Raw genomic sequence first — 24,755 nt, 5'->3', positions numbered from 1 at the left:
GAAAATCAAGATTGGTTCTGAAAATTATGATTTATTTTAACTGGATTAATTTCATTCTAGAATGGACAGGTGAATTCTCTCTTGCTGCCATGAATAAGGAGGCATGGTTAGAGAATAAAGTTTAAGAAATGAAAACATCTACCAAAGATCAAAATACTCGACAATATAATCATTCTGAATGATTAACTGTACACTCTTTTAGAGATTTATGTAGCAAGATGACTGGGAATAAATGACCCTTTAGTTCCCTTCCAAATGACAACCTTTAATTCTAACCTTCATATTTTAATGTTTAATTATATTATATATATATATATATATATATATATATATATAACTATTATATAAGTTATATAATACAATATACTATAAGGTAAGATGAATATATAAGACTATAATATATAGACTACAATATAAGATGAAAGGTTAAATATAAGCCAAGACTTAAAATATCATGGACAACATTTTAGGTCATGATCAGCAGAAAAAGTAAAAAGCAAATTAGTACTTCTGCAAAAAAAATGCTTTCTCTCTCTCTCTCTCTCTCTCTCTCTCTCTCTCTCTCACACACACACACACACACACACACACACACACACACATAATTATAGATATACAACTATCCAGATATATGTGTGTGCATACATGTATGTATATATGAACAGGGTACCCAAAAAAATTCAGTGCTGTTTTAAGCACTACGATTCACTAAGACTTTTGGTACACTGTGTGTACATGTATGTGTATGTGTTCATGAATGCATAGATGTGTATATGCATGTATACATTTATGCCTATCTGGGTATTTATTCTTTTTAAAATCAAAGAATCTCAAATTTGGAGGGGAACTTAGAGGTGTTATAGTCCAATCAACCCTGCTATATATTGCCTACAGAAGATCATGCAAAGTATTTTCACTGGTAGCTAGTTAGCAATCAGACATGGAATCAAACCCATGAGTGGCCCTTACATCTTCAGCTTGGGTGAAATAGGGAGACTCAGACTCAAAAAAAATTTAATTCAGGAAAAATTGATCATGATAAAAAATAAAACCCATTTTAAGACAACTTGTACCTTTTGTTTAAAACATATTTGTAATCCTGGAAAAATACTCTAAATCAATCAATTAAATAAATTTTTTTAAAAGACAGAATATTTGTTTTTTAAACAAAAAAAACATGTTTATAAACATATGGCATGTTAATTAATAAAAAATACATTTTAAATACCAATATTCCACTGATTCTATTTGATTGTGAATCATGAAGCACCTCAATTCTTTTAAGAAACAGAAACTGGACTTCCAGTCAAGATGGAGGCTTAGAGAAAGCTAAAGTTCAGATCGCCGGAAAACCCTTCCCGACCGATCTCAAACGATAAGCTCCTAAGGCGCCGAAATTCAAAACAATCAACAGCATAGACCCTGGGAATCCTCCTCCTGGACCTGGACCCGGATCAGAAGGTACGGCCCCCCTCAAAAGCCAGAACCCGAGATCACTCGGACCTAAGGGGTAGGAGCGCAGAGTCCAAGACTCCGGGAAGCTGCAGCCCCACCCGGCTCAGAGAGCAGGGTCCTTGGAACAACAGCAACCCTCAGGGCCTTCTATCCGAGTCCCAGTGAAAGTTACTGCCCTTGGAGCTCCCCACAGAGAGCAGGCTTGTCTGAAACAATAGCAACCCTCAGGGCGGGCAAGACAGCCTCACGGGCTGGATCCTGCTATCCAAGTCTCAGTGAAAGTCACTGCACTCGGAGCTCCGGGAAGCCGCAGCCCATCCCCCCGCAGGCCGAAGAAACAGCCTCATGGCCAGCTATTCTGAAGGCAACTTCCAGAAAGCAACCGGACCCAGAGAGCCGGGGGAGAGTGTGGCCCCCTGGTCCGACCCTTCCACTCCAGTTCCAGTGAGGCATACTCAATTTAACCCAGGGAAAGCTCATAGAACCGACAATCTGCCCAGGACTAAAGCCTCTGAACACCAGACAGAGATAAGAAAAGCTAATCCTCCACATTCAGAGATGGCAAACTCCACAGAAGCACAGAAGCCCCAAAATACCAAGAAAAATAAGAAGAAAGGGGCGACTTTGGACACATTCTATGGAGCCAAAATACAAAATACAGAGCAGATAGAAGAAGATATACAAGAAAATGCTCCAAAATCTTCCAAAGGAAATGGAAACTCTCCACAAACCTATGAAGAATTTGAATCAGAAATGACCAAAAAGATGGAAGCCTTCTAGGAGGAAAAGTTGGAAATAATGCAAAAGAAATTCACGCATCTACAAAACCGGTGTGATGAAACTGAAAAGGAAAACCAGGCTTTAAAGGCCAGAATCAGGCAGCTGGAAGACAACAGTCGTGTAAAAGAGCAAGAATTAATAAAGCAAAGCCAAAATACCAAGAAATTAGAAGAGAACATAAAATATCTCACCGACAAGGTGACAGATCTGGAAAATAGAGGGAGAAGAGATAATTTAAGAATAATTGGACTCCCAGAAAAGCCAGAAATAAACACCAAACTGGACATGGTGATACAAGATATAATCAAAGAAAATTGCCCAGAGATTCTAGAACAAGGGGGCAATACAGCCACTGACAGAGCTCACAGAACACCTTCTACACTAAACCCCCAAAAGACAACTCCCAGGAATGTAATTGCCAAATTCCAAAGCTATCAAACAAAAGAAAAAATCCTACAGGAAGCCAGAAAAAGACAATTTAGATATAAAGGAATGCCAATCAGGGTCACACAAGACCTTGCAAGTTCTACTCTGAATGATCGTAAGGCATGGAACATGATCTTCAGAAAGGCAAGAGAGCTGGGTCTCCAACCAAGAATCAACTACCCAGCAAAACTGACTATATACTTCCAAGGGAAAGTATGGGCATTCAACAAAATAGAAGATTTCCAACTTTTTGCAAAGAAAAGACCAGAGCTCTGTGGAAAGTTTGATACCGAAAATCAAAGAGCAAGGAATACCTGAAAAGGTAAATATTAAGGAAAGGGGAAAAATGTTATCTTCTTCTTTTACTCAAACTCTCTTCTATAAGGACTACATCTCTATCAATCTATGTATACTAACATGTGGGGAAAATGTAATGTATAAAGAGGGGGTAAAGAAAGACCAAATAGAATAATCTTTCTCACACAAAGATTCACATGGGAAGGGGAGGGGAAGAAAACTCCTATAAGCAGGAGAGGAAGAGGGGGGGGTTACTTAAACCTCAATCTCAGGGAAATCAACTCTGAGAGGGAAAAACATCCAGATCCATTGGGATCTTGAATTCTATCTTACCCAACAAGGGTAAGGAGAAGGGAAAACCAAGGGGGGGAGGGGGAGAGGGAGAACAAAAAGGGAGGGAAAGAGAGGGGGGAGGGGGAGGGAACAAAAAGGGAGGGACTAAAAAGGGAAACATCAAGGGAGGGGACAAGGGGGACTGATTCAAAGTAAATCACTGGACTAAAAGGTAGAGCCGAAGAAGAAAAGGTTAGAATTAGGGAAGGCAATCAAAATGCCAGGGAGTCCACAAATGACAATCATAACTTTGAATGTGAATGGGATGAACTCACCCATAAAACGTAGACGAATAGCAGAATGGATTAGAATCCAAAACCCTACCATATGTTGTCTTCAAGAAACACACATGAGGCGGGTTGACACCCACAAGGTCAGAATTAAAGGATGGAGTAAGACCTTCTGGGCCTCAACTGATAGAAAGAAGGCAGGAGTGGTAATCACGATATCTGATAAAGCCAATACAAAAATAGACCTAATCAAAAGGGACAGGGAAGGTAATTATATTTTGTTAAAAGGGACTCTAGACAATGAGGAAATATCATTAATCAACATGTATGCACCAAATAATATAGCACCCAAATTTCTAATGGAGAAACTAGGAGAATTGAAGGAAGAAATAGACAATAAAACCATACTAGTGGGAGACTTAAACCAACCATTATCAAATTTAGATAAATCAAATCAAAAAATAAATAAGAAAGAGGTAAAAGAAGTGAATGAAATCTTAGAAAAATTAGAATTAATAGACATATGGAGAAAAATAAATAGGGATAAAAAGGAATACACCTTCTTCTCAGCACCACATGGCACATTCACAAAGATTGACAATACATTAGGTCACAGAAACATGGCACACAAATGCAGAAAAGCAGAAATAATGAATGCAGCCTTCTCAGATCACAAGGCAATAAAAATAATGATTAGTAATGGTACATGGAAAACCAAATCTAAAACCAATTGGAAATTAAACAATATGATACTCCAAAACCGTTTAGTTAAAGAAGAAATCATAGAAACAATTAATAATTTCATCGAGGAAAATGACAATGGCGAAACATCCTTTCAAACCTTTTGGGATGCAGCCAAAGTGGTAATCAGAGGTAAATTCATATCCCTGAATGCTTATATTAACAAACAAGGGAGAGCAGAGATCAATCAATTGGAAATGCAAATGAAAAAACTCGAAAGTGATCAAATTAAAACCCCCCAGCAGAAAACCAAACTAGAAATCCTAAAAATTAAGGGAGAAATTAATAAAATCGAAAGTGATAGAACTATTGATTTAATAAATAAGACAAGAAGCTGGTACTTTGAAAAAACAAACAAAATAGACAAAGTACTGGTCAATCTAATTAAAAAAAGGAAGGAAGAAAAGCAAATTCACAGCATTAAAGATGAAAAGGGGGACAGCACCTCCAATGAAGATGAAATTAAGGCAATCATTAGAAATTACTTTGCCCAATTATATGGCAATAAATACACCAATTTAGGAGAAATGGATGAATATATACAAAAATACAAACTGCCTAGACTAACAGAAGAGGAAATAGAATTCTTAAATAATCCCATATCAGAAATTGAAATCCAACAAGCCATCAAAGAACTTCCTAAGAAAAAATCCCCAGGGCCTGATGGATTCACCTGTGAATTCTATCAAACATTCAGAGAACAGTTAATCCCAATACTATACAAACTATTTGACATAATAAGCAAAGAGGGAGTTCTACCAAACTCCTTTTACGACACAAACATGGTACTGATTCCAAAACCAGGCAGGTCAAAAACAGAGAAAGAAAACTATAGGCCAATCTCCCTAATGAATATAGATGCAAAAATCTTAAATAGGATACTAGCAAAAAGACTCCAGCAAGTGATCAGAAGGATCATTCACCATGATCAAGTAGGATTCATACCAGGGATGCAGGGCTGGTTCAACATTAGGAAAACCATCCACATAATTGACCACATCAATAAGCAAACTAGCAAGAACCACATGATTATCTCAATAGATGCAGAAAAAGCATTTGATAAAATACAACACCCATTCCTATTAAAAACACTGGAAAGCATAGGAATAGAAGGGTCATTCCTAAAAATAATAAACAGTATATATCTAAAACCATCAGCTAATATCATCTATAATGGGGATAAACTAGATGCATTCCCAATAAGATCAGGAGTGAAACAAGGATGCCCATTATCACCTCTACTATTTGACATTGTACTAGAAACACTAGCAGTAGCAATTAGAGAAGATAAAGGAATTGAAGGCATCAAAATAGGCAAGGAGGAGACCAAGTTATCACTCTTTGCGGATGACATGATGGTCTACTTAAAGAATCCTAGAGATTCAACCAAAAAGCTAATTGAAATAATCAACAACTTTAGCAAAGTTGCAGGATACAAAATAAACCCACATAAATCATCAGCTTTTCTATATATCTCCAACACAGCTCAGCAGCAAGAACTAGAAAGAGAAATCCCATTCAAAATCACCTTAGACAAAATAAAATACCTAGGAATCTACCTTCCAAGACAAACACAGGAACTATATGAACACAACTACAAAACACTCGCCACACAACTAAAACTAGACTTGAGCAAATGGAAAAACATTAACTGCTCATGGATAGGACGAGCCAATATAATAAAAATGACCATCCTACCCAAAATTATTTATCTATTTAGTGCCATACCCATTGAACTACCAAAATACTTCTTCACTGATTTAGAAAAAAACCATAACGAAGTTCATTTGTAAGAACAAAAGATCAAGGATATCCAGGGAAATAATGAAAAAAAACACTTATGATGGGGGCCTTGCAGTCCCTGACCTTAAACTATATTACAAAGCAGCAGTCATCAAAACAATTTGGTACTGGCTAAGAAACAGAAAGGAAGATCAGTGGAATAGACTGGGGGAAAGCGACCTCAGCAAGACAGTATACGATAAACCCAAAGATCCCAGCTTTTGGGACAAAAATCCACTATTCAACAAAAACTGCTGGGAAAATTGGAAGACAGTGTGGGAGAGACTAGGAATAGATCAACACCTCACACCCTACACCAAGATAAATTCAAAATGGGTGAGTGACTTAAACATAAAGAAGGAAACCATAAGTAAATTGGGTAAACACAGAATAGTATACATGTCAGACCTTTGGGAGGGGAAAGGCTTTAAAACCAAGCAAGACATAGAAAGAATCACAAAATGTAAAATAAATAATTTTGATTACATCAAACTAAAAAGCTTTTGTACAAACAAAACCAATGTAACTAAAATCAGAAGGGAAACAACAAATTGGGAAAAAATCTTCATAGAAACCTCTGACAAAGGTTTAATTACTCATATTTATAAAGAGCGAAATCAATTGTACAAAAAACCAAGCCATTCTCCAATTGATAAATGGGCAAGGGACATGGATAGGCAGTTCTCAGATAAAGAAATAAAAACTATTAACAAGCACATGAAGAAGTGTTCTAAATCTCTTATAATCAGAGAGATGCAAATTAAAACAACTCTGAGGTATCACCTCACACCTAACAGATTGGCTAACATAACAGCAAAGGAAAGTAATGAATGCTGGAGGGGATGTGGCAAAGTAGGGACATTAATTCATTGCTGGTGGAGTTGTGAACTGATCCAACCATTCTGGAGGGCAATTTGGAACTATGCCCAAAGGGCGACAAAAGAATATCTACCCTTTGATCCAGCCATAGCACTGCTGGGTCTGTACCCCAAAGAGATAATGGACACAAAGACTTGTACAAAAATATTCATAGCTGCGCTCTTTGTGGTGGCCAAAAACTGGAAAACGAGGGGATGCCCATCAATTGGGGAATGGCTGAGCAAATTGTGGTATATGTTGGTGATGGAATACTATTGTGCTAAAAGGAATAATAAAGTGGAGAAGTTCCATGGAGACTGGAACAACCTCCAGGAAGTGATGCAGAGCGAGAGGAGCAGAACCAGGAGAACATTGTACACAGAGACTAATACTCTGTGGTATAATCGAACGTAATGGACGTCTCCATTAATGGCGGTGTAATGTCCCTGAACAATTTGCAGGGATCCAGGAGAAAAAAACACTATTCATAAGCAAAGGATAAACTATGGGAGTGGAAACACCAAGGAAAAGCAACTGCCAGAATACAGCGGTTGAGGGGACATGTCAGAGGAGAGACTCTAAGTGAACGCTCTAATGCAAATATTATCAACAAAGCAATGGGTTCAAATCAAGAAAACATGTAATGCCCAGTGGATTTACGTGTCGGCTATGGGGGGTGGGGGGAGGAAAAGAAAATGATCTATGTCTTTAATGAATAATGCTTGGAAATGATCAAATAAAATATATTTTAAAAAAAATAAAGAAACAGAAACTGAAGACATGGAGTCAATATAAATTGATTGAAGCTTATTACCAGCAATGTCTTATATATGAAGAGTACATAACATAAAAGACACCATCTAAGAGATACCTGTCTAGGAAAGGAAACAGCAGGAGCTGGGAGAACAATTAATAGTGAACTGGTGTGTAGTTCTGGGAGTCACATAATATTAATACCTAGAAGAAAGGCAGGGTGGGTGCCATATTGATGGAAGGGTATGAATGACTTTCCCAGGCTAAGAACATGGATCATTTGCTCCATTGTGCAGGGCTCACATTGATTAGATCTGAGATCCACTGAAATCTTTTTGGGTGATTATAAATGTCAAAGTCCCTCCTATCCATTGCTCCTGGAAAAAAAAAAAAACTAAGTGAGGACTCTATAGCCCTCTCCTTGCTATCTAATCCATCCAAAAATAATTGTTCTCAATGCTCACAAAGGCAGAGTAAGCTAGTAGTCTCATTAATCATTCTCTTTTTCTATTTTGTTAATATATATTTGAAACAATGATTTTCCCCCTTGTGGACTGCTTTACCTATATTACAGAAATGTTGCTATTCTATCTGCTCATTATCATTGTTTTTCACATAGCTATCAATTATTACTGTGATTTTTTATTTGACCTATTCATTATTTAGGATTTAACTATAAAGAATAACATTTGCATTTTGTACCTTTTGTCTATGTTGCTTGTACTGGTTACTATTTTTATTGTGCTGTGTTCTAAAAGGGATGCATTTACTATTTTTAATTGTTTTTTAATTTGTTTGCAATATCTGTGTCCTAATGCACAGGCAATTTTTGCAAATGTCTTATGTGGTAGTGAGAAATATGTATATTTTCTAACAGCCTTAAATGAAAGAAGGCATCAGTCTTTTAGTTCTAGTTTCTCCAGCAATTTGCTCACTTTTCTAGTTTGGTTTTTTAATCCTTCCATTAGACTTATCCAAAATGTAAAGAAAAACATTTAAATCCCCTGCCACTGTTGTGGTACTGTCTATATCTTCTTGTAGTACAGTGAATTTTTTTCTTTATGAATTTAGATGTGAAGGGTTTTAATATAGAAATTGATTTCTTATGTATAATTCCTTTCAATATAATGTAGTTTCCTTGCTAATCCCTTATATGTTTTAGATGTTTGTTTTCATTTTGTCTGACATCATAACTATAACTCCCACTTTTTGGGGGGGAATTCACCTGATGCATAGTGAAAAAAATTAACCCTGTATTCATTATTCTATGTATACTTTGTTTTTTAAAAATGTGTTTCAAGGGGTAGCTAGTTCAGTGGGTTGAAGTCCAGGTCTAAAGATGAAAGGTCCTGGATTCAGATTTGGCCTAGGACACTTCTATTTGTGTATCCTAGACAAATCACTTAACCTTCATTGACTAGCCCTTACCACTTTGCTGCCTTGGAACCAATACACAGTATTGATTCTAAGATAGAAAGTAAGAAGGTTTTTTTTTTCACATGTAATAGGATATGGGGTTCTGTTCTCTCATCTCTTCAGTTTAATCCATTTACATTTAAAATTATGATAGTTAGATTTATCCTTTTCTTAATTTGTTTCTAATATTGGTTTTTTTCTCCAAAATAATATTGTTTCCCTTTTTCTTCTGCAACACTGTCTCTTACTGTTTCTCTCTCTCTTCCTCTGTAACTTTCTCTTCAGTTATTTTAATGCAACCTGTTTTAGGGCCACTTTATGGCTAGTATTGTCTCAGAAGTTAATATTGATTTAAGCTATCTGCTACCATTGACAAAGATATAGATTTAATGCAAAAATACCTTCACATTCAGATGCTTCTGTACTATTCTCTTCATGGCTGGACAATAAGTGTTTGAGTTTTGGCTTCCTCTCTGAACTTGCTTGTGTTCCTTTTTCATACGGTCCTGACCGGAAGCTCTGTGAGCGGGATACAGAGATCTCAAATTGTTTGATTATCTCTTCATCACTGTCAGAAGATGTGGACAGTTCATCTTCTCCATAACTATTAACTGAGAGAAAGGAAGGAAAAAAGAAAAACTGTTACAAGTAATATTTGAAAAAAAATAATATTCAATTAATAATATGGAAATAGGTTTTGAATAATGATACATGTAAAATCCAGTAGAATTGCTCATTGGCAACAGCAAAGAGGACAGAGGAGGGGAGGGAAAGAACATGAATCATATAACCATGGAAAAATATTCTAAATTAAATTAATTAATTAATTAATTAATAAAAAATAAAGTGATAGAGAAAGGGAAAAATAATAATATTCATTCCAGATGATTCTGATACACATGGATCATGAACTCAATTTGGGAAACTAGCAGTTTCCCAAAGTATTTCCATCTTTGGAAGCTTGATCTCACATACTTTTCATGAACTCCAGTCAAAACAAAGTCATACATTTAGAACTATTGGGGTCCTTAGTTGCTGAGAGGAGTGAAACAATTTTCCCAGGCTATACAGGGAGTAAATGGCATAGGCAGCATTCAAACTCAGGTTCTCTGACAGAAAATCAAGTGATTTTTCTTCACTACTCCTACTTTCTCATCTCCCTGAAATTTGCTCACTCCTTTCTTTATGTGCTGAGATTCCTTTACTTCACCATTTTTGTCTATAATACAACCACCTGCTTGAAGCCTTCTGAAATGTCCCCATTTGGATGTGTGCGAATGGGAAGACCATAACCCCTCCTAGACAGCACAAAGCACTTGCCCCTTACATAAGCATCATTGCATCAAGGACTCCGTGATGTAATTGGTAGGGATATCTCTCCACTATAACAGATTGTAGTTTGTTTTTAATCTAGTAGTTAAGACTTAGAGAAAGACTAAGTGAATTGCCCATGGTCAATAGACAGCCAATTTAAGAAAAAGGATTTGAACCCAAATCTTCTGGACACCAAGATGTTTCAAGATGTTGTTTATAGTTATTATATACTTCATGAGATCTGAGCTAAAATATTCTTGCAAAATAAATACAGTGGTCTTTCATTGTCATCAATAATAGTACTTGTGAATCCCAATGATAAATATAATGGTGAACGAAAAAATATAAATATGAACATTTTCTGAGTTCAGCCTTTTCCCTTGTGTTTCTATATTCCTTACAATCCATTATCTATTTTTATACTAGTTTCAGATTTTCCACTAGATTTTCTCTTTAAATCAATTATGTATTTATTCATCACAAAGGGATATTATTTTAAATCTTAAAATTTGAATATATAATGCAAAATATCTCATACAAATTTTAAATTATTCTTGAAATTTTTAGTGGTTTATAGTTCTGGAATTTTCATTTGTTCAGTGTTATATGATTTTGAGGGTATTCTTTTTTTAGGAGGGTTTTTTGTTGTTTTTGAAGCAGATTTGTTATATTTTATATAACAAAATGAAGTTGAGGGAAATACCAAATATTATGGTACTTTTATCTTCCATACAGAGATTCACTTCAAATTTATGGAATTTATATGAGAATTGGTCCAGTCATTCTGGAGAGTAAATTGGAATTATGACACACAGGTTACTAAACTATACGTGACATCTCATTGCATTGGCTTTAGTTTGATCATTTTTTTAAGCAGATGTTTTCATGTTAACATTATTATAGAAACAGCTATGTGGCACAGTGAAGAGAAGTTAGCCTGGAGTCTGGAAGACCTGAGTTCAAATCCAAACTCAAGACACTTGCTAACCATATGACTATGGAGGGTCACTTAACCTGTTTCCTTCAGTTTCCTCACCCCCAAAATGAGGTTAATAACAACTTACCTCACAGGGTTAATATAAAACATAAATAAAAATAACATTTTAAAGTGCTTAGAACAATATCATGCACCAGGTGGGTGTTATATAAATGGTAGTTATTCTTGTTATTAGTATTTTTAATATTGTTATAAAATAAATATGGTCATTTAAGGCCTTGCTTTGTACTTCCCATATCCCCAACTCAGAGAGTTTTATATCCTCCAACAGTGGCATTCCCCATAGTTTGAAATCCTTCTTTTCACTCAACAACCATTACTTCATAAGATAAATCATAGAGTTAGAGCAACATTCTCCAGTTGATACATTGTCAAAAGATCTGATGAGACATTCTTAAGGAAGAAATTTAAGCCATCTGTGTCCATATAAAAATATTTCAAATCGTTAATAATTAGAGAAGTGAATTTTAAAGTAACTCTCTAGTTCCATTTCACACCGAGTGGATTGACAAAAATAGAAATGATAAATGTTGGAAGGGCTACAGAAAAAGACATATTAATGAACTGTTAGTGAGGCTGTAGATTTGTCTAATCATTCTGAAAAGTAAATTAGAATTATGCCACAAAAGCTACTAAAGTATGCATGTCCTCTGACCCAGTGCTACAACTACTATAACTATAACCCAAAGAGATTGTAAAAAGAAAAATGACCCCATATAATGTGTGTGTGTGTAGTTGTTCTTTCTAGTAACAAAGAAGTGGAGCCTAATGGGGTATCTATCTATTAGGGAATGGCTGGACAAATTATACTATATGAATTTAATGGAATATTATTGTGCTTTAAGAAATGACAAAAGAAGAGACTTCCGGTTAAGATGGCGGCTTAGAGAAAGCTAAAGCTCAGATCTCCTGAAAACCCTTCCCGACCGTTCTCAAACGATAAGCCCCTAAGGCGCCGAAATTCAAAACGATCAACAGCACAGACCCTGGGAACCCTCCTCCTGGACCTGGACCCGGTTCAAAAGGTACGGCTCCCCTTAAAAGCCAGAACCCGAGATCACTCGGACCTCAGGGGTAGGAGCGCAGAGTCCAAGGCTCCCGGAAGCCGCAGCCCGGCGGGGCTCAGAGAGCAGAACCCTCAGGGCTTTCTACCCGAGTCCCAGTGAAAGTTACTGCCTGGGGCTTCCGCTGCAGAGAGCTGGTCGAAACAACAGCAACCCTCAGGGCGGGCAAGACAGCCTCACGGGCTGGATCCTGCTATCCAAGTCTCAGTGAAAGTCCTTGCCCTAGAGCTTGGGAAAGCTGCAGCCCATCCCCCCCGCAGGCCGACGAAACAGCCTCACAGCCAGCGATTCTGAAGGCAACTTCCTGAAAGCGAGCTAGGGGGAGAGTGTGGCCTCGTGGTCTGACCCTTCCATTCCAGTTCCAGTGAGGCATATTCAGTTTAACCCAGGGAAAACTCATAGAACCAACATCTGCCCAGGACTAAAGCCTCGGATCACCAGAGATAAGAAAAGCTAATCCTCCACATTCAGAGATGGCAAACTCCACAGAACCACAGAAGCCCCAAAATACCAAGAAAAATAAGAAGAAAGGGGCGACTTTGGACACATTCTATGGAGCCAAAATACAAAATACAGAGCAGACAGAAGATAATATAAAAGAAAATGCTCCAAAACCTTCCAAAGGAAATGGAAACTCTCCACAAACCTATGAAGAATTTCAATCAGAAATGACCAAAAAGATGGAAGCGTTCTGGGAGGAAAAGTTGGAAATAATGCAAAAGAAATTCACGCATCTACAAAACCAGTTTGACCAAACTGTGAAAGAAAACCAGGCTTTAAAGGCCAGAATCAGGCAGCTGGAAGACAACGATCGTGTAAAAGAGCAAGAATCAATAAAGCAAAGCCAAAATACCAAGAAATTAGAAGAGAACATAAAATATCTCACCGACAAGGTGATAGATCTGGAAAATAGGGGGAGAAGGGATAATTTAAGAATAATTGGACTCCCAGAAAAGCCAGAAATAAACACCAAACTGGACATGGTGATACAAGATATAATCAAAGAAAATTGCCCAGAGATTCTAGAACAAGGGGGCAATACAGCCACTGACAGAGCTCACAGAACACCTTCTACACTAAACCCCCAAAAGACAACTCCCAGGAATGTAATTGCCAAATTCCAAAGCTATCAAACAAAAGAAAAAATCCTACAGGAACCCAGAAAAAGACAATTTAGATATAAAGGAATGCCAATCAGGGTCACCCAAGACCTTGCAAGTTCTACTCTGAATGATCGTAAGGCATGGAACATGATCTTCAGAAAGGCAAGAGAGCTGGGTCTCCAACCAAGAATCAGCTACCCAGCAAAACTGACTATATACTTCCAAGGGAAAGTATGGGCATTCAACAAAATAGAAGACTTCCAACTTTTTGCAAAGAAAAGACCAGAGCTCTGTGGAAAGTTTGATACCAAAAATCAAAGAGCAAGGAATACCTGAAAAGGTAAATATTAAGGAAAGGGGAAAATGTTATCTTCTTCTTTTACTCAAACTCTCTTCTATAAGGACTACATTTATATCAACCTATGTATACTAACATGTGGGGGAAAAAATGTAATGTATAAATAGGGGGTAAAGAAAGACCAAATAGAATAATCATTCTCACACAAAGATTCACATGGGAAGGGGAGGGGAAGAAAACTCCTATAAGCAGGAGAGGAAGAGGGGGGGGGGGTTACTTAAACCTCAATCTCAGGGAAATCAACTCTGAGAGTGAAAAACATCCAGATCCATTGGGATCTTGAATTCTATCTTACCCAACAAGGGTAAGGAGAAGGGAAAACCAAGGGGGGGAGGGGGAGAGGGAGAACAAAAAGGGAGGGAAAGAGAGGGGGGAGGGGGAGGGAACAAAAAGGGAGGGACTAAAAAGGGAAACATCAAGGGAGGGGACAAGGGGGACTGTTTCAAAGTAAATCACTGGACTAAAAGGTAGAGCCGAAGAAGAAAAGGTTAGAATTAGGGAAGGCAATCAAAATGCCAGGGAGTCCACAAATGACAATCATAACTTTGAACGTGAATGGGATGAACTCACCCATAAAACGTAGACGAATAGCAGAATGGATTAGAATCCAAAACCCTACCATATGTTGTCTTCAAGAAACACACATGAGGCGGGTTGACACCCACAAGGTCAGAATTAAAGGATGGAGTAAGACCTTCTGGGCTTCAACTGATAAAAAGAAGGCAGGAGTGGTAATCATGATATCTGATAAAGCCAATGCAAAAATAGACCTGATCAAAAGGGATAGGGAAGGTAATTATATTTTGTTAAAAGGGACTATAGACAATGAGGAAATATCATTAATCAATGTGTATGCACCAAATAATATAGCACCCAAATTTCTAATGGAGAAACTAGGAGAATTGAAGGAAGAAATAGACAATAAAACCATACTAGTGGGAGACTTAAACCAACCATTATCAAATTTAGATAAATCAAATCAAAAAATAAATAAGAAAGAGGTAAAAGAAGTGAATGAAATCTTAGAAAAATTAGAATTAATAGACATATGGAGAAAAATAAAAAGGGATAAAAAGGAATACACCTTCTTCTCAGCACCACATGGCACATTCACAAAAATTGACCATACATTAGGTCACAGAAACATAGCACACAAATGCAGAAAAGCAGAAATAATGAATGCAGCCTTCTCAGATCACAAGGCAATAAAAATAATGATTAGTAATGGTACATGGAAAACCAAATCTAAAACCAATTGGAAATTAAACAATATGATACTCCAAAACCGTTTAGTTAAAGAAGAAATCATAGAAACAATTAATAATTTCATCGAGGAAAATGACAATGGCGAAACATCCTTTCAAACCTTTTGGGATGCAGCCAAAGCGGTAATCAGAGGTAAATTCATATCCCTGAATGCTTATATTAACAAACAAGGGAGAGCAGAGATCAATCAATTGGAAATGCAAATGAAAAAACTGGAAAGCGATCAAATTAAAAACCCCCAGCAGAAAACCAAATTAGAAATCCTAAAAATTAAGGGAGAAATTAATAAAATCGAAAGTGATAGAACTATTGATTTAATAAATGAGACAAGAAGCTGGTACTTTGAAAAAACAAACAAAATAGACAAGGTACTGGTCAATCTAGTTAAAAAAAGGAAGGAAGAAAAGCAAATTCACAGCATTAAAGATGAAAAGGGGGACAGCACCTCCAATGAGGAGGAAATTAAGGCAATCATTAGAAATTACTTTGCCCAATTATATGGCAATAAATACACCAATTTAGGAGAAATGGATGAATATATACAAAAATACAAACTGCCTAGACTAACAGAAGAGGAAATAGAATTCCTAAATAATCCCATATCAGAAATTGAAATCCAACAAGCCATCAAAGAACTTCCTAAGAAAAAGTCCCCAGGGCCTGATGGATTCACCTGTGAATTCTATCAAACATTCAGAGAACAGTTAATCCCAATACTATACAAACTATTTGACATAATAAGCAAAGAGGGAGTTCTACCAAACTCCTTTTACGACACAAACATGGTACTGATTCCAAAACCAGGCAGGTCAAAAACAGAGAAAGAAAACTATAGGCCAATCTCCCTAATGAATATAGATGCAAAAATCTTAAATAGGATACTAGCAAAAAGACTCCAGCAAGTGATCAGAAGGATCATTCACCATGATCAAGTAGGATTCATACCAGGGATGCAGGGCTGGTTCAACATTAGGAAAACCATCCACATAATTGACCACATCAACAAGCAAACTAGCAAGAATCACATGATTATTTCAATAGATGCAGAAAAAGCCTTTGATAAAATACAACACCCATTCCTATTAAAAACACTAGAAAGCATAGGAATAGAAGGGTCATTCCTAAAAATAATAAACAGTATTTATCTAAAACCAACAGCTAATATCATCTGCAATGGGGATAAACTAGATGCATTCCCAATAAGATCAGGAGTGAAACAAGGATGCCCATTATCACCTCTACTATTTGACATTGTACTAGAAACACTAGCAGTAGCAATTAGAGAAGATAAAGGAATTGAAGGCATCAAAATAGGCAAGGAGGAGACCAAGTTATCACTCTTTGCGGATGACATGATGGTCTACTTAAAGAATCCTAGAGATTCAACCAAAAAGCTAATTGAAATAATCAACAACTTTAGCAAAGTTGCAGGATACAAAATAAACCCACATAAATCATCAGCTTTTCTATATATCTCCAACACAGCTCAGCAGCAAGAACTAGAAAGAGAAATCCCATTCAAAATCACCTTAGACAAAATAAAATACCTAGGAATCTACCTCCCAAGACAAACACAGGAACTATATGAACACAACTACAAAACACTCGCCACACAACTAAAACTAGACTTGAACAAATGGAAAAACATTAACTGCTCATGGATAGGACGAGCCAATATAATAAAAATGACCATCCTACCCAAACTTATTTATCTATTTAGTGCCATACCCATTGAACTACCAAAATACTTCTTCACTGATTTAGAAAAAACCATAACAAAGTTCATTTGGAAGAACAAAAGATCAAGGATATCCAGGGAAATAATGAAAAAAAAACACATATGATGGGGGCCTTGCAGTCCCTGACCTAAAACTATATTACAAAGCAGCAGTCATCAAAACAATTTGGTACTGGCTAAGAAACAGAAAGGAAGATCAGTGGAATAGACTGGGGGAAAGCGACCTCAGCAAGACAGTATACGATAAACCCAAAGATCCCAGCTTTTGGGACAAAAATCCACTATTCGATAAAAACTGCTGGGAAAATTGGAAGACAGTGTGGGAGAGACTAGGAATAGATCAACACCTCACACCCTACACCAAGATAAATTCAAAATGGGTGAGTGACTTAAACATAAAGAAGGAAACCATAAGTAAATTGGGTAAACACAGAATAGTATACATGTCAGACCTTTGGGAGGGGAAAGGCTTTAAAACCAAGCAAGATATAGAAAGAATCACAAAATGTAAAATAAATAATTTTGACTACATCAAACTAAAAAGCTTTTGTACAAACAAAACCAATATAACTAAAATCAGAAGGGAAACAACAAATTGGGAAAAAATCTTCATAGAAACCTCTGACAAAGGTTTAATTACTCATATTTATAAAGAGCTAAATCAATTGTACAAAAAATCAAGCCATTCTCCAATTGATAAATGGGCAAGGGAAATGGATAGGCAGTTCTCAGATAAAGAAATCAAAACTATTAACAAGCACATGAAGAAGTGTTCTACATCTCTTATAATCAGAGAGATGCAAATCAAAACAACTCTGAGGTATCACCTCACACCTAGCAGATTGGCTAACATAACAGCAAAGGAAAGTAATGAATGCTGGAGGGGATGTGGCAAAATAGGGACATTAATTCATTGCTGGTGGAGCTGTGAACTGATCCAACCATTCTGGAGGGCAATTTGGAACTATGCCCAAAGGGTGCTAAAAGAATATCTACCCTTTGACCCAGCCATAGCACTGCTGGGTCTGTACCCCAAAGAGATAATGGACACAAAGACTTGTACAAAAATATTCATAGCCGCGCTCTTTGTGGTGGCCCAAAACTGGAAAACTAGGGGATGCCCATCAATTGGGGAATGGCTGAACAAACTGTGGTATATGTTGGTGATGGAGTACTATTGTGCTAAAAGGAATAATAAAGTGGAGAAGTTCCATGGAGACTGGAACAACCTCCAGGAAGTGATGCAGAGCGAGAGGAGCAGAACCAGGAGAACATTGTACACAGAGACAAACACACTGTGGTATCATCGAACGTAATGGACTTCTCCATTGGTGGTGGTGTAATGTCCCTGAACAACTTGCAGGGACCCAGGAGAAAAAAACACCATTCATAAGCAAAGGATAAACTATGGGAGTGGAAACACCGAGAAAAAGCAACTGCCTGAATACAGAGGTTGAGGGGACATGACAGAGGATAGACTCTAAATGAACACTCTAATGCAAATACTATCAACAAAGCAATGGGTTCAAATCAAGAAAACATCTAATGCCCAGTGGACTTACGCGTCGGCTATGGGGGGTGGGGGGTGGGGAGGAAAAGAAAATGATCTATGTCTTTAACAAATAATGCTTGGAAATGATCAAATAAAATATATTAAAAAAAAAAGAAAAAAAAAGAAATGACAAAAGAGATGATTACCCTAGTTCTTCTCACTTTGTTCTGCACTTACAAAAAAATAAAAGACAGTGCTTAAAGGGACTTTTATTTTATAGATGAGAAAAGTGAAGTCCATAGAAATTAAATGGCAGCCCCAAAGTTCCAAAGGTATGTGACAATACGAAATGCTTATATCTCGCATGGCAGTGGAAACTGACTATTATATTTTCAGCAATAATAATAATAGCTAAAATTTATATCATGCTTACTATGTTCCAGGCACTATGCTAAGCACTTTGCAATTATTATCTCATTTAATCTTCACAGCAACCCTGGGAAATATGTGCTATTATTATCCTCATTTAACAGTTGAAGAAACAGAGGCAAACCAAAATTAAGTAACTTTCCCAGTATCCCATTGCTGGAAAGTATCTGAGGCTAGATTTAAATTCAAGTCTTCTGGATTCTAGGTTGAGTGCTTTATATACTGTGCCATCAAGCTGCCCAAATATAGTATAAAATAACTGCAATCTTTTTTCATACAGTCCTCCTAGGTTGGCTATTCTACCACAACCCAAACCTGAAGTTTTTGAATGATTGTAAAAGTCTATGTGTATCACTGGCTTTTCTCAAACTACTCATATTACCAGAGAAAGGAAACACCCCTCACCTTTTAGTACTAAAATTTACTTTCCTGGGACAGTTTCTGGGACTAGTTTCCTTATTCTTAGAGGACTGAAGATGTCAGTCCCTGATGACTTTAATTAAATAATCATGCCCTAGATATACTCCCCACACTTGAATGAAATAAATGGTGGAATGTTACTAATTGAACAACAAAAAAACAAAAAGAAAGACTGTATATATACATAACATTGGTGGCTTTACCGCATTCGGGAAAATGTGTGTAAAATTGCCTACTAATTAAAAGCTTTTCAGTTTTCAAAAAGCCCCTGTGAAAGGGAATTTTTTTTTATTTCAACTTAATCAAGTACTTGGAGTGTTCCACCCTTTTAACTTAATCAGTCAGGAACTTGAGAATATTTCTTGATAAAAGTTCACACTGTCAGATAATGGGAGGTGGATTCCACAGGCACCCCCACCCTGGGCAGTGCCAGTTTTAATTCTTACACCCCAACTCAAAGGTCTTACTCTTTTTCCTTTCAGAAGTCTTCAACTCAGTATTTAAGGACTACTCCATTTGCCAGAAAATCTGGAATGATGTCCTTAAAAAGAATATTCTGCAATATACACTAAGACATAAATGACTGCTAGCCCATTACTTTTACCTTCTCAGGTTTACTTATTAATCCATGAATGTCTAATTAATGAAATTTAGGTCACTATGAAGGAAGGCATCTTGAAATATACAGCAGAGTGAGTATGATCAAATAAAATTATAATTAGGAAATGTTGGTCAAAATAAATAAAAATACAATAAATAATGTTAATTTGTGATTTTTTTAGGTTGATACGCAGCCCACAAGGATAACTATTTCAATTTTGCATCATTGATGTACAGGACTGAGCATCATCATTAGAGTCCCAAAGACCTGGTTCAATCGCTGACTCTGACCTCTGGCAAATCACTTGAGCTCTTGGTATCTGAGATAGCTCTTTAAAACTATAGGGTAATTGTTGACATACATTAGAGAAAGGAGTTTCTACATGACAGACTATCAAATCTCTTACTGAAATCAGGGTACATTAGTTTTACAGCATTCCCCTGATTTATCAACAAGTTATCTTGTTATATAATTTAAAATAAAAAAAGATGATGATGATTATGATGATGAGTGAAATCCATATACTTGGATCTTAGTGCCATATTGTCTTCCCTTTTTAGATCCTCATAAATAATCTTTCTAACAAGAATTCTGAATTTTTCTAGGAATCAAAGTCAAGCTCATCAGCCAAATGGTCTTAATAATCCACTTTTTCTTTTTTCTCAAAATCAAGGTAATATTTGCCTGTTTTCAGCCTTGATAATTGAATTCTGCAAGATTTTTCAAATATCAAAATCATGTCTGTTATTAAGTATGCCAGAAAAATGTATTAGGTTTTACTGGCCACAATATGAAATTGCTAGTGATGCTTAGTCTTCAAAGTCTTTAAGTCACATTAGATATTTGCCAGCTTGGGTTCCATGAATGTTTAATGTCTTTAACTTAAAGACATTAAGGGAATATTACTCATCAAACTTGGAAACTATGGGTAGCAACAAGATTCAAATGTGGCTTTCTGGTAAATGAGTCACAGGGGTAACCCTAGGTATTGCTGAGTGCTTCCACAGTCAAACACATATATTTTCTTTAGTACCAGCAATTATACTAAGTGCCTATAGTCAGAGCCATAACTAGCAATTATAGTGTCCAGGGAAAACAACACAAAATATGCTTGGGAAAAGTAGCATGAAATATAACCTCATATCACCTTTATAATTCATGAGGCAGTCAGGTGGCTAAGTCAATAATACACTGGACTTGGAAGTAGGAAGCCTTGGGTTCAAATACTGCTCAGATATTTACTGTGTGACCCTGAGTAAGTCATTTAAACTTTGCCTTAGCTGGCCCATCTATAAAATGGGAATAATAATAATAGCACTTATATTCCAAGGCTATTGTAAGATTAAAAAGAGATAATATTTTAAAGAATCTTTCACATATAAAAAGTGCTATGTAAATAAAGAAAATGCTATTTAGTTATAATAAAGTAATAGAAGAAGCAATTAAGATAAATTTAGTTAAATAATCAGGAAAGCACCAGACTCTACTCTCCAGTTGGGAGAGAACCTACCACTGGCCTTATTAGAGTTAAACAGAGACATAGAATACCAAGCTTTCAAAGCTAGAGAGACTGGCTTGAGGGGAAGGAGAGGAGAGATGGATGAGGAGGCACTCACTTGAGATTCTGATCCTGAGGAGTGAAGGTGGAATGATCCAGTAGCTTCTAATCTTAGTAAGTTATTCTTGCTAAGTTGGTCCTATGCTGTTGAAGAAGTGAATGAGCTACCAATGTAGCAATTTTTTAATTTGCAGTCTTCTAACATCATCCTTTTAAAATTGTGTACCTTCTAAATTTCTGTGCCCCTGAACAAAGCAGCAATTTCTCCAACAAAAAGCCAGTGTGCTGTCCATGGTGCTGAACAGGACCATATCTCCACTGTAGAAAAATGTTTTTGTTTTTGTTTTTGTTTTTTTATAGAATTATTGAGCATTAGGCTAGGAGGAACCTCAAGTCCACTACCCTTATTTAGCAGATAAGTAAACCATGGTCCAGGGAAAGTAATTGATATGCTGAAAGTCATATTGAAAATTAGTGGCAGGCCTTGAGTTCTTAACTTCTTTTTGGTCATGGACCCTCTGGGAAATCTGCTCAGAATGTTTTTAAATTAAATACTTAGAATTATATTGTAAACTAATTTTATTGAAATAAAGTTGATAAAATATCTTGAAAAATAAACCTTCAATTAAGAACCTCTGGACTAGAAGTGGTTTCCAGTCTATTGTACAATTCTGAATTTGAAGCCAGCAGGTCTGGGTATGAATCTTAGCCATTTTTAGCTACCTATAAGATCTTTGGCAAATCATTTAACTTCTCTCACATTATATTTCCTTATTTCTAAAATTAAGTGATTGGACTTCAGTATGATTGCTAAAGTTCCATCCTGCTATAAACACTATCATTCTGTTATTACTATAAAATCATATTACACATGATTACTAAAATTACTCCTTTTACTGTAGTCACTATTTTGCTATATTATAGGAATATTGAGTCTGAATTACCATTTTCTTCTTAATTATTTATGATTCACTATCAAAAAGTATAAGGTAAGGTTAGAGAGTCACCAGGGAATAATTATTGAAGTGGGAAAGGCAAATTGCCATAACTATCACTGAAAGTCTTAAGTCATAAAGAGAAATTAAGGAATTTCAAATTGTGATTATTTGACTAATTGTTTAAAAGCCAAGTTTCTCTCTCCTCACTTCTACCTGTATATTCTGTATATCTGTTTCTTTACCTCATGATTTTTCCTACTTTTCCCTCTCTCCTCTTCCCTCAACTGGATATAATCTGCAATTTAACTTAAAATGAATTTTGAAGTAATAAGACAATTTTGTTTCATATTTCTTTTCAACAAAAGCATCAGAACTTTCATATTCAAATGAATATTGTTCCTACTTTAAGATGTTCATCTAAAAGGGACTTTTCACTTATTAGAACAATGCTGTCATTGCAAAAAGAAATATTCCTGGTGTTGATTTTTGTGTTGTAATCCATTCTTTTTAATATACTCAGTTCTGGAAAAACTTTTTTGAGGATAAATCTTTGGAGACTAGGAAGATTAGTTATTGAATTTATACAGTCTATTGATTATAACATGTAGGGTGTGAGTATTGCTCTGAAAAAGGAAGACTTGAACAAATGTTCTCCTAGAATTCACTAGTTTGGTAACGTCTTTTTAAAATTGATTTTGCAGGCTTCTAGAAAGAGGAAGCTAGAAGAGAAGAAAGAAGCTGTCCATGTAACATGAAACAAAAGAAGTACCATTCGTAGGAGCAAGTTTTGTTTGATATAGCCAACACACCTTCCCTTTCCACCAGGACTCTGCAAGAATGGGACAGCAGAATAATAGTTAATAGTCCCCAGGACTGATGAGATAATTGGTACCAACCCTGCCCTACTTCTTGCTTAGTTAAAGGAGGAACATACAGAAAGTAGTCTAACTCCCACCAGTATAGCCAATACAGTCAATGTTAATTTATACTGTTAATCTTTTAATCAGTTTTCCTCTCACCCCCTTATAGTCATGTATGCCATATGTATACTTATATTAAAGAAAATCTGGTGGCTGTCAAATCCTTTTCTAATATGACTAATGCTTATGCAAGAAAATATTGGGGAAGTCATTTTTTGAGTTTTTAACCCTTTTGTGGCATGACCCTTTTTTCAGCCTGGTTAAAAAAACCCATGGAAACCATCTCAGAATAATGTTTTTGAATGTATAAAATATAATACAAATATTTACAAAGGAAATCAACTTATTTAAATACTTATCAAAAATATATTTAAGAGTAGTGAACCAATTGAATAGATTATGTTTTTGGTATACAGCAGTAAATTATAATAGTAGCTTACTATTTTATAAACCCAAAGATTCAAGTTTTTGGGAGAAGAAGTCACTATGTGACAAAAATTTCTGGGGAAACTGGGAAATAGTATAGCAGAAACTAGACTTAGACCATCTTTTTATAACATATACCAAGAAAAAATCAAAATGGATACATTCACTTGAAATAAAGTGTTGCACCCTAAACAAATTACAGGAACACAGAATATATATATTATATATATATATATATATAATATATATAGGTAAACACCTATAAGACCTATGGATTAGAGAAGAATGTGTAACTAAACAAAACATAGAGAACATTACAAGAAGAAAAATAAATAATTTAAATTTAAAAGATTTTGTACAAAATCAATGCAACCAAGATTAGAAGGGAAGCAAATAACTGAAGGAAATTTTTATAGCAAGTGTCTCAGACAAAGACCTCATTTGTCAAATATATAGAAATTTGAGTCAAATTTATAAGAATTCAAGTCAGTCCACAATTGATAAATGATCAAAAGATATGAAAAGGCATTTCTCAGAAGGAGCAATAAAACAATATCTAGTCATAGGAAAAAATGCTCCATATCACTATTGATTAGACAAATACAAATTAAAACAACTCTGAGATACCACCTATCACATTGACTAATATAACAAAAAAGGAAAATTATAAATGCCAGAAAGGATATGGGAATATTGGAATACTAATAAACTGTTGGTGGAGATATGAACTGATCCAAGAATTCTGAAGAGCAATTTAGAGCTAGGCGCAAGAGACTATAAATCTGTGCAAACCCTTTGATTGAGCAATATCACTTCTAGGTGATCCCAAAAAGATCACAGAGAAGAGAAAGAATCTACATGTACAAAAACATTTCTAGCAGGTCTCTTCATGGTGGCAAAAAACTGGAAACTAAAAGGATTTCCATCAATTGGGGATTGCTGAACAAGTTGTGATGTATGGTTATAAAGGAATACTCTTGTGCCATAAGAAACAGCAAATGAGATGATTTCACAATAACTAGGAAAGATTTGTATGAATTGATGCAATGCAAGAACCGAG

The 24,755-nt window shown here is 36.0% G+C and overlaps 1 protein-coding gene across 2 annotated transcripts in view; it reads right to left on the bottom strand.

Annotated features, from left to right (window-relative positions):
- Window positions 1-24,755, bottom strand: part of SYT16 (synaptotagmin 16) — a 344,492-nt gene that overhangs the window by 64,963 nt on the left and 254,774 nt on the right. For both annotated transcript variants that reach the window (XM_056810862.1, XM_016428532.2), the window contains one exon: window positions 9,473-9,682. In XM_056810862.1, the coding sequence (XP_056666840.1) occupies window positions 9,473-9,682 (210 nt within the window). The remainder of the gene's footprint in view (window positions 1-9,472; window positions 9,683-24,755) is intronic.

This window comes from Monodelphis domestica, chromosome 1 (genome assembly GCF_027887165.1).
Source record: "Monodelphis domestica isolate mMonDom1 chromosome 1, mMonDom1.pri, whole genome shotgun sequence".
NCBI classification, from domain to species: Eukaryota; Metazoa; Chordata; class Mammalia; order Didelphimorphia; family Didelphidae; genus Monodelphis; species Monodelphis domestica.
The sequence above is the reverse complement of the archived record's forward strand: the minus strand, read 5'-3'. Positions and strand labels throughout refer to the sequence as shown.